This window comes from Arachis ipaensis, chromosome B02, assembly GCF_000816755.2.
Source record: "Arachis ipaensis cultivar K30076 chromosome B02, Araip1.1, whole genome shotgun sequence".
NCBI lineage: Eukaryota > Viridiplantae > Streptophyta > Magnoliopsida > Fabales > Fabaceae > Arachis > Arachis ipaensis.
In genome coordinates this window covers 20,375,737-20,386,978 of record NC_029786.2, presented here as the reverse complement: position 1 = coordinate 20,386,978, position 11,242 = coordinate 20,375,737, and the positions used below count along the sequence as shown (strand labels likewise).

General features: G+C 36.0%; 1 protein-coding gene across 1 annotated transcript; it reads left to right on the top strand.

The window, feature by feature from the left end:
- Positions 7,419–8,930, top strand: LOC107626998 (probable WRKY transcription factor 68). Its single transcript, XM_016329881.1, has 3 exons — positions 7,419–7,882; positions 8,224–8,406; positions 8,522–8,930. The coding sequence occupies exons 1-3, from the start codon at positions 7,419–7,421 to the stop codon at positions 8,928–8,930; spliced, it is 1,056 nt and encodes a 351-aa protein (XP_016185367.1).

Sequence of the window (11,242 nt, the reverse complement as noted above, 5' to 3'; positions counted from 1 at the left end):
CAAAGGACCCGAGAGTTGTTCCAACTCTAGGCCTCTTTTGTGCCTCTAGCCCAGCACACCTACGCGGACGCGCACCGTACGCGTCCGCGCCGATCCCTAATTCCCCATTTACGCGTAGGCGCGTATGGCGCTTCCGCACCAATCCTTAATTACCTCCACCCACGCGGACGCACATGGTGCGCGCACGCGTGGATTCGAATTTTTACTTACCCCAGGGACGCGAAGCCCTAGCGCATTTGTGCAATAACCCTCTTCTCCTCTCCAACGTTCCATTTCTTCTCTCCCTCCATCTTCAACCTCTCACCTCTGAGCAACCAACCACCGGCTGCCCTCCGGCGAGCGGCCCGCAACCATCGCCGCCGCCGTCACCACCTAACCCCCTCTTCCTCACTCCCTCTCTTCCACTCGACCCTCTCTGTCTCTGCCCTCTCTCACAGCCAGCCTCAGTGCCGCCCCAAGCACCGTCGCGACCCCATTGTCGCCGGCGCGAGCTCCACGGTGACGTCGAACTATCGCTCCACTTCACCTTCCCTTCATTTGCCCCGTTCAGTTTCTGCATTCCAGGTTCCATACCCTCCCCTATTCTACCTCCTTTTTACTGCTTATTGTTAATTACATTAGTTTAGTTAGGTTAGCTTAGTTAGTTAGTTTAGTTTGATTTAGGTGGTTAGCGAATCTGGGTTGAGTAGTGGATTTAGGCTTGTTTGAATTTCTGCTGCTATGTGAAATTGCTTTATTTTGTTGCATTACTCTGTGTTCATTTAATCTGTTGATGCTGCTTACTTGTGATTGATTGGTGAAGGAAATGTTGATTGAAGCAACTGCTGCTATTCTTTGTGCTGTTTGATTTGCTTTGCTGCTGAACTATTGGCTGTCTGTTACATCCATATGAATTCATATATACGATTTTGTGTTTCTAATTGTTGATGAACTCATATGGAATCTAATTTGACTGTTTGAATTTGGAAAATAGCTAATTTGCTGCTGAAATGTTGCCGGATTTTTTAACCATAGTACTTGAATTGACCTTGTTTGATGGGTGTAGCAACTTCTAGTTGATGATTTCTGTTCAATTAGCATTTTGTTACCTAAATGGTTTTGGAAAATCTTCAGGGACAAGTTTTAGTCTTGCTTATACTCTTTGCTTGTTATGCATGATGATTTGCGTATAGGCATTGAATAGTTTGAATGAATTTTCTAATTGACCATCACTTATGATTTCCTTAAAATGTCAGGCCTCTTTGGCATAAACATACAAGTTGAAAGTTTTTAATCTGTGAGGCTAATTTGATTCACATGTTCATGCATGATTGACATTAAGCCACATAGACCGTAAGGTTTTTCACTCTTTTCTCAACTTGTAACTTTTATGCATTATTGAATTTAATGTTGGATACTCCTTGATTGATTCTTTCTTTAATGATTTGACTTCACCAACACAAATTCATTTGACTCTAATGATCATTGCATTGATTGATGGTTTGTACCATATTAGTTGCTTTCTAGCTATATCATATTTCATCATCAATGACTTGTTTCATTTCATGATTGTGAACGTGCTTACATCCCTATTTTGTGCATTCCTTTCGAATTGAGCTAGTAATCACCATATCACTGATTTTCAAACTGATTTCTAACTTTAACCTATTTAACCAACTAACTTCTTTTGGTTTTTAACTTAACTCTTTTGATCATTTTTTTGGATATGGTGTTTCCTAGGCTTAGTAAACGAGTAATGTGCAAATGTGGTTTGAATTCTTGGTTTGCAGTTTGGTTTGAATTCTGAATTATGTTTGCTTGCATTCCAAGAAATCTCCTTTTTTTATTCACTTCATAAGTATGCTTTGCTTTGAGCGCTTTATATCTATTTGGCTATCTGCTTATATTGTATTATCTCTATTTTTCAGGATGTCGGATAAAGGAAAAGCTATAGCCACTACTTCCAAAAAGAGGAAGTGCTCTAAGACCTCTACCCCCTCACCATATGCTAACTATGCCAAGAATCCGCTAAACGAAGAAGACAAAGAAAATTAGCTACTCCCATCCACTGATTCAACCAAATTCCCAAACCTCTATTGCGAGCTACGCTTCTCCAGTTATAAGAAGAAAAATCTGAACATTGAGAAGAAGTTGAACCTTCCTAATAAAGTGAAGCGTACCATAAACACCCGCATCTCGGAGTTGGAATTGGATTTCGTTGATAGAGACTTAGGAAGGATTAACATCTCATGGGTTAAGGAGTTTTACTGTAACTTCTTTCGAGCGAACTTGGATTTAGTGCACTTAAGGGGTAGAGAGATTATGATCACTGAGGATGCTATAGGGGATGTACTACTTTGCAGAGTTGGTACTCCTGACACTTGTGCCTACCAGCAGGCAGAGGTAGCTCTTCTCTCCATAACTTTTGACTATGAGGCACTTAAGCGCGTGATTGCTACACCAGACGCTCCCTGGGTGATGGATTCGAACAACAAGAAGCCTAAGGGGATGCTATCTACATATCTGTCTAAGGAGGCTAGGACCTGGCAGCAGATATTTTCCCACTATGTCCTGCCTACCACTCACTTCTCAGAGATTCCGATGGATATGCTAGTTCTGATTGGGTGTGTCATGGAAGGAAAAGAGGTGTATTTCCCTCGGCTGATTAGGCATTGCATGTGGAGAGCTCATATTCGCGGCTTGCTACCGTTTCCTACACTGGTTACTAGTTTAGCTGAGCTAGCTGATGTCCCGTGGGAGGACGATGACGTGACACCACCACCCCCAAATGATGACGACAAGGAAGTTACTATTCCATGGGGTGGATGGGTGCACGAGAAGCCCCCGACCAGACGTCGTTCTCGGGCTAGAGCGGTAGTTGAGGCAGCCAGACCCTCTTCCTCCACAGCAGCAGCAAAACCCTCTTCCTCCACAGCAGCCGCATCATCCTTACCACCACTACCACCAGCACCTGACTGACTTATCTGTTAGTGCAGCACCTTCTTCGCTTCATGATGCGCTTCGAGCGTCATGTCATGCGACGTCTTGACCGCATAGACCAGGTATTCGCATCACAGGGCATTGAGCTTCCTCCACTTCCAGACTCTTCCACCTCTGACGAGCAGGATCAGGAGGAGGAGCATAGCGAGGAGCCGACACAGCAGGAGGTACCACCAGAGACGCAGACCACCACTGAGGTCCAGCAGCCTCCTGAGGTCCAGCATGACATACCTGAGCCACAGCCAGTACCACCTCCAGTCCTACAACCTGAGCATGAGCCACAGCCTAGTGCGATTGTTGACCCCCATCCCGAACTTCAGTAGTAGCATCGAGGACGATGCTTGATTCTAAAGTGTGGGGAGGTCACCATTCGTGACCGGTGTTTACATTTATGTGGTGAACTTTCAGACTTCCATTTCTATTCGCTACTACTTTATTTTGTTTTATTCCGCACTTTATGTTTTGGATCATTTTGGGATTACTGTACATATTTGCTATTGTAGATACTCTTGTTTTCGTTGTTGCACACTTTTAGTATATATATATATATATGTGTGTGTGTGTGTGTGTGTGTGTGTGTGTGTGTGTGTGTGTGTGTGTGTGTGTGTGTGTGTGTTTTGCATCTTAGTTGTTGATTGTGATTAGAAAATTTCTGGATTGCTAAAAATCTAGTCAACCCTTTTTATATAAGAAATGTGTTTTGATTGAAAAAGGGGGTAAACTAGCAAAATTTTTAAAATTTTCTAAATCACAATATTGCATTAGAATAAGCTTAGTCAATATGATGAAAATTTCCAAGAAACTCATTTTTAGGGCACCACCCCAATTGGTTAAAAATTTTTTTTAGAACTTGCTTGAGTTATACACGTTGTGGATCATGTTTTGAGCTAAGAACACAAGTATGTGAGAATTGAGCTTAATTGTGTGGTTACATCATACATAACCACCTACTTCCATTCTTGTGTGCATTATTCTCCTCCTATGATTGTAATCCTTGATTTGTTTGATTCTTTATGTCCATTATCTTGTGTATACATGCATTTATATGGCTGAGGCCATTGTTCAAATAGCTCACTTACCCAAATAAGCCTACCTTTTATCTTCCATTGCTAGCCAATTTTGAGCCTATGTTTAACCCATTTGTTCTTAATTGTAGCACATTACAAGCCTAAGTGAAAAATAATAAATGTCCTTAATTTGGATCTTTGATTAGCTTAGACTAGTGAGAGTGTTCATCAATTGATTTTGGGAAGTTGGGAACATGGGGTAGAGATAAAAGTGTGTTTGTTGAAAAATCTTGGGAATTGGGTACATACTCATGTATTAATCATGTGTAAACCATATGCATTGATGTTCTTGTATATATTTTAGTTGAAAAAAATAATAAAAAAAAGAGAAAAACAAAAGAAAAAGAAAGAAAAAGAATTACAATAAAAAAGGGACAAAATGCCCCAAAGTGAAGTGCAATAAAAGTCAATGCATATGTGTGGTGATCAAAAAGAGAATACATGAGTGTGTGAGAAAAGTGAAGAATGGGTAGTTAGGTTTGTTTAGAATTGTATGGGTTGTCATAGGTTAGGTGGGAAGTTTAAGTTAATCAAAGATTCGAATTTCTAACTCACTTGACCATATGCATCCTACCTTGACCTTAGCCCCATTACAACCTATGGGAAAGACCTCATGATATTTGTATGCATGCATAAATTAATTGTTGATTGTTAGATGAAAAACAAATCTTGGAAAGCATGAGTAGGGGAGAATTGAGTGAATCAACCCCATACACTTGAGTGCCTAGAGCGGATACACATCCGGCGAGGGTTCGATCGCTCAATTACATGTTTCCACCCATGATCATCTTTTCTTGCAAGTTTGTGAACTCTTTCAAGGATTCAATCCAATTGTTGTTTGCTTGATTGCTAATACCTTGGCCCTTGTGCTTGTATGCGTATTCTTGGAGATTGATTTATTTTGACTGAGCCATTGCATCATGTAAATAGATTCCATGTAAATAGTTGCATTTAGTAGTTGCATTGAATAAATGTTAATACCCTTTGCTTCTTTTTGATTTTAGCATGAGGACATGCTTAGTTTAAGTGTGGAGAGATTTGATAAACCCCGATTTCGTGATTTATCTTGTGCTTATTTTGGGGGATTTTGTCACCTTTTCTCACATTTATTCAATGAAATAGCATGGTTTTGTAATTTTCCCTTGAATTTTGCTTAAGTATAAAAACATGCCTTTTAGGCTCTAAATTGGTGATTTTAATTCACTTTAATTCCATTCGATGCCTTGATGTGTTTGATGAGTGATTTCAGGTTCATAAGGCAAGTATTGGATGGAAGAAATGAGGAGAAAAGCATACAAAAAGGGAGAATACATGAAGAAACAAGATTGGAAATGCACCAAAGGACGCGCACGCGCACCAAGCGCGTACGCACAAAAGTGGTTTCGCTAATAGACGCGCACGCGTACACGCCGCGTCCGCGCGGGTTGAGAATTTGCCAGTCGACGCGCACGCGCACATGGCGCGCACGCACCGATACTCTCACGTGGCCAACTTGAAGGCAAAACGCTAGGGGCGATTTCTGAGCTGCCCAGGCCCAAATCCAACTTGTTTCTGAGTGTATTTCATGCAGAATTGAAGTCCAAGAAAAGGGGGAGCAATTAGTTTAGCCAACATGAACCTTTAGTTAGTTTTCTAGAGAGAGAAGCTCCTATGTGATCAAGCCTATTTGACATACTTCAAGTCTAGGAGTAAATGTTACGTACTTAAGGTTTCGAGAAGTAGACTTAATGGGTTGGCCTCTCATAATTGTCGATAATTGGTTTGTTGACGAAGATGGTGATCTCAAGTACCCAAGTCTTAGCTAAGAGTTATTTATTTTGTTTTCTCTATTTACTCACTCAGTTTACTTTCTTGCCATCTCATAACCCAAACCCCCCTTTTATCCCATCATAGCCAATACGCATGCACTTCATTGTTTCCTAGGGAGACGACCCGGAGTCTAAATACTTCAATTATTTCTTAATTGGGGTTTGTTCTTTGTGACAACCTAAAAAAATTTAATTTGATTTGAGGAATAACTATTGGTTTGGACTATACTGACAACGAGATTATTTTGTAGAATTCCGAACCGGTGTAAATCCCTTGTATCAGGATACCTCTCCCTAGCATGACCCGTTTTGACGAGTGAGTGTGGGGACTTTGGCTGTCATCCCTATCGTCAAAGGCAAAACCGTGAGGCATTGTGTGCCAAAGCGGACAATATTGTGCTAGCGGGTGGTCTGGGCTATTACATCTATATCTTGTGTCTTATTTTGTGTAGCTTCGTGTGAACGTTTGCACTTTGTAACTTTGTTTTTGAGCTTATTTCTTTATCGGGCTTCTATAATTATTATTCTTTATATATATATAAGCCTTAGGATTGTCGCAACCTTTGACTAGCCTTTGCTTTATGGCATGAGGTAAGGTTTAGGGTAATTAGGATGTTACAACATGAATAGATTGTCAAACTTTAATTGAATAACGTAAATATGTAATAATAAATACTTCAAAAGATATGTCTTTAATTGGATGTATAAATCAAAATAAAGACACAAATATTTTCATTGTATATGTAATTATATTCATGGTGTATGTTAAAATACGTAGTGGAATAGCACTGAAAAGTATCAAATTAATTAAAAAAAAATTATGTCTCTTCTATATAGAAAATATTTTTTTTCTCATTCTTTTTCTATCTAGGTACTATATATTTCTTTTTCTTAAATTTTAAATTTGAGATTAGCAATATTATTTTATAAAAAAAATTTTCAATCCTTAAAAAATTGTAAGAATGAATCATTAAATAAAATAATAGATCTACACTGAACAAAATCAAAGGGACGAGTGTGTTTTACAGTCAATGTGCTTCTTGTAACCTGCTTAGGAGTGTTCATGGATCAGATCTGATCCGCAGATATGCAGTATTTATCCGCATCCGATCTAAAATTTCTGGATATTATCCAATTTGTAGATAAATAGGATCAAAATGCAAATTTGAGATTTGTATCGGCAGATTCAATTCGCAGATCAACATATCAAATTAATAATTAAAAATATTAAAATAAAAAATAGTACCTAATATTTTCTTATCATATTTCAGTTTTTGATAACTTAAGAGCATACATCATCACTGTTATTAAAATAACAACAAAAAAAATTGTAAAAGAATAAAAATTGTAATTCCTAGAGTATCCCTTTCATGTATATCTGCTTTAGTAGCTCCTCTCTCTCTGTTTTTTCCTTTAGTAGTATAACAAAATTGTAAGTAAGAGCACCGATCTAAGAAAAATAAAAAAAATAAAGGGAGAGTTGACACAGTGTTAGAAATGTGATAGTATGTACAAGAATAGAATCATAGGACGGTCGAATCAGTATCAATAATAAAATAATTCAATGGAAGAACATAATACATCATTACTTTCTCCACTATCACTACCGCCACCCCCATCTTTATTGTCTATACCAACCACCATCACCCAAGATTTCAGCTTTTTCAACGATACCTTCTTTGAAAAGTCACTTTCTGGCTTGGTAAACGTTGGAGACTTTGGTCCTTCCTTATATGAGTGGTTAGACATAGCTGAAGAAGATGCTGCACCAACTGAGACGCCAATAAAGCATCCTATTCCTTCTTTGTCTCCATACGTAGTTATTCTAGAATTTACTGAAGTAGTTGCAGAGTCACAAAATCCAATCCTTTCCATAATCCCATCCAATCCTGAGGTGGTCGTTTCTAACAATAACATCACCAACAACAGAGTTGGAGGGGCTAAACGTTTAGAAAAATCAATTGTTGGTGGAAATGGAAATCTGAGAGGCGATGAACCAGATGATGAAGAAGATAATATTATAACTAGGTAAGAAGAAAAAAAAATAATAGTAATAGTACTGAACAAAACAAATAATACAATTAAATGACTATTATTTTCCTTGTTTACTCTTTCTAATGGTATACTTTTCGCTGTTATGATTTAGTCTTCTATTTGAAAATTTTTACCACTTTTATTTACTGTTGTAACATATATTTTTTGAAAAATATCAAATAATAAAAAAGAAAAAACGAGAAAAAAAAGTAGTTATAGAAAGAGAGAAGGCCAGGAAAGGGTTCATCATACATAGCATGATGAGTGAGAAATAAAAACCTTAGAATATGGGGTCTTTGTATTAATATTTTCTTTTTTGCTCTCTGTTTTCTTAGGTTGAAACTTCGAGCATCGACGATGGCATCGGTTGCTGATACCATGAGCATGAACAACAAAAGGAATAAAAATAATCTTTCAAAAATTACTTACTTGACAAAGAGCGAGTCTGAAAACCTCGAAGATGGTTATAAATGGCGCAAGTACGGCAAAAAATCACTCAAAAAGAGCCCTTTCCCAAGGTGATGATATAACTACCGTACTACCACATCAAAATCTATGGTGTTGTTTAAAATATTAAATAAAGACACATGAATAGCTTTACCTCTAATAATACTATTGTGGCTTCTTTTGCAGGAGCTACTATCGTTGCACTGCAATTGGTTGCAATGCGAAGAAGAGAGTGGAGCGGTACGTGGATGATCCCACCCATGTACTAACCACCTATGTGGGTTTGCACGCTCATGATTTGCCACCAATCCTCCCTCCTCCATCAAGATCTTTCAACCTCTACAATAACTCCACCGTTAGCCCTGATAAAGGAAGCGATGTACAAAAACCTGTACTTTCAGATGCAAGTGCCGGTGCAAGGGAAAGAAAGCATGGCAATAACACTATTACTAATGTTAATGTTAAAACTGACAGTGATAGTTGTGTTAATGACATTGGCACGATTGAGGATACTGGTACCGGATTGCTTGAGGATATTGTTAATTTGTCATCAATAGCACCTCATCATCAACATCATCAACCAACATCTCTATAGCTGAAGAAAGTATAACAAATAATTCTTAGATATTCTCAACAGTCATGTTTAATATTTTAGCCATTTTGAGTATTTTAAAATAGGCAAACAATAATTTTAGTATTTTTTCGTTTTGTCTTATCTTTTTCTTTATTGATTGTTAGGCAATAAAAAAAATCTAGTGGCCATGTATTATAATCATAGCAATTAATTTGCAATAAAAAACATAAAAAGGAAAGTTTATAAGGTATAAATGCTTACATATTCTATATAATTGTATATATATGATAATAGTTTGAATTTACTATTTAATTATCATAATTATGTGTATTGAGGTGTATTTATATTTGAAAATGATCAAATCTTTAGATTAAATATTGTGTTTTAAAAGGTAACAGAATTGATGATATTTAATAGCAGCAATTAATGTTAAATTTTGTAAATTATAAGTATTATGAAATCAATTATATATGTCTGATATTTTTATCATTAAATTTTTTACATGAAAAACTTAAACTATTGTATATTTTTATTTATTCCTACTTTAAAATAGTCAACATAGTACTAAATGTAGGGTTTCTGAAAAATGGAATTCATGAAAGTATTTGTTAATAAACATAAACATAACAAAAATTATAGAAAATTTAAATTACTTAATTATTTATAAACAATTATTTCAATTAATTTTTATCCATGTTTATAAAATAGTCAGATAAATTCGAATCTCAAACATGATGTCAGAATGACCCTCAAACCAGGCTTAGTCGGCATGTGTACAATCATTAACAATAATTTTAAAACCGCCATGAATATCTATAGCTAGAATTTTCTTTTGGATAGAGATCATTGTTCCTTGCATAATAATTTTATAATGCGAACACTGTGTACAACTATATCGGATTTATATATGTATCGTATCTCTGTATCTTGTAAATTTTCAGAATTTTATACACTTAGTCACTGCATCAAATTAAAACCGATATGTTATGATGTATAGACATTGAAACGGACATAGAGCATAATATAACACCAGACACACAGACATAGAAATGTTGAATTGTTGAATTTTCATAAGATATATAAAATTTCATTAAATGAATTATAATAATATTTTGGTATTTTATTAGTATTAAAATATAAGTCCATTTTTTAGTTATTTTAATGTCTATTTTTAATTACATAAAGTATTTGAAACAATTTTTCTCTTAATAAATAATACTATGTATTATTTCTAAACTTATTTCAAAAATATATATTGAGTAAGGATGGACACACTGACACGTGATGGTATTTAGGTGTATCCAAATATGTTCGAAGAAATATTTTTTATGTTTTATTAAGACACAATTGGATACGAAAGACACGTGTTAGTTGAATGTCAGATGAGTGTCGTGCTCAAAATATGTTTTACATACATACATTGAAACTCAACAAAGTGTTTGCAATTCATAGTCTATATACAAATTTTGATATTCTATCTATTCACCCTCAGATCACTAAAAATCACTTTTAAGCTAAGGGATATGCTCTTAGCACTCTGGTGTGTAATTGACATGCTGCTAACTTCAATTAATCAATTTGATTGAATAAGGATAATTGATCCGAGCGGCCTTCCATGTTAAATGACCTTTTCAGGGATTACGCAGAATAGGGGATATCCAAACACCAACAAGTGGGACGAAGGTAGTCGTTCCCCTAATTATAAGAATCCTACCCCTAAGAAGGAACTTGAGATGTTGTTGAGGTGGGGATTGACTGAATATTGATCGACGTTCTATCAATAATTCAATTAAATTACCATTATTTTCTTCGTTTACTCTTTCTAATGGCATACCTTTCCCTGTTGTGATTTACTCTTCCATTTGAAAATTTTTACCACTTTTATTTATTGTTGTAACAGATATTATTTTAAAAATATCAAATAATTAAAAAATAAAAAAGGGAAAAAAGTAGTTATAGAAAGAGAGAATGCCATGAAAGGGTTCATCATACACAACATGATGAGTGAGAAACAAAAACCTTAGAATGTGGGGGTCTTTATACTAATATATTTTTTTTTGCTATCTATTTTCTCAAGTTAAAACTTCGAGCATCTACAATGCCATCGATTGTAGATATCATGATCATGAACAACAAAATGAATACAAATTGTCTTTCAAAATTTGCTTTCTTGACAGAGAGAGAATCTAAAAACCTTGAAGATGGTTATAAATGGTGCAAGTATGGAAAAAAATCACTAAAAATAGCCCTTTTCAAAGGTGAAGATCTAGCTACGATACTACCACAGCAAAATCTCCAGTAGTGTTTAAAATATCAAATAAAGACACATGAAT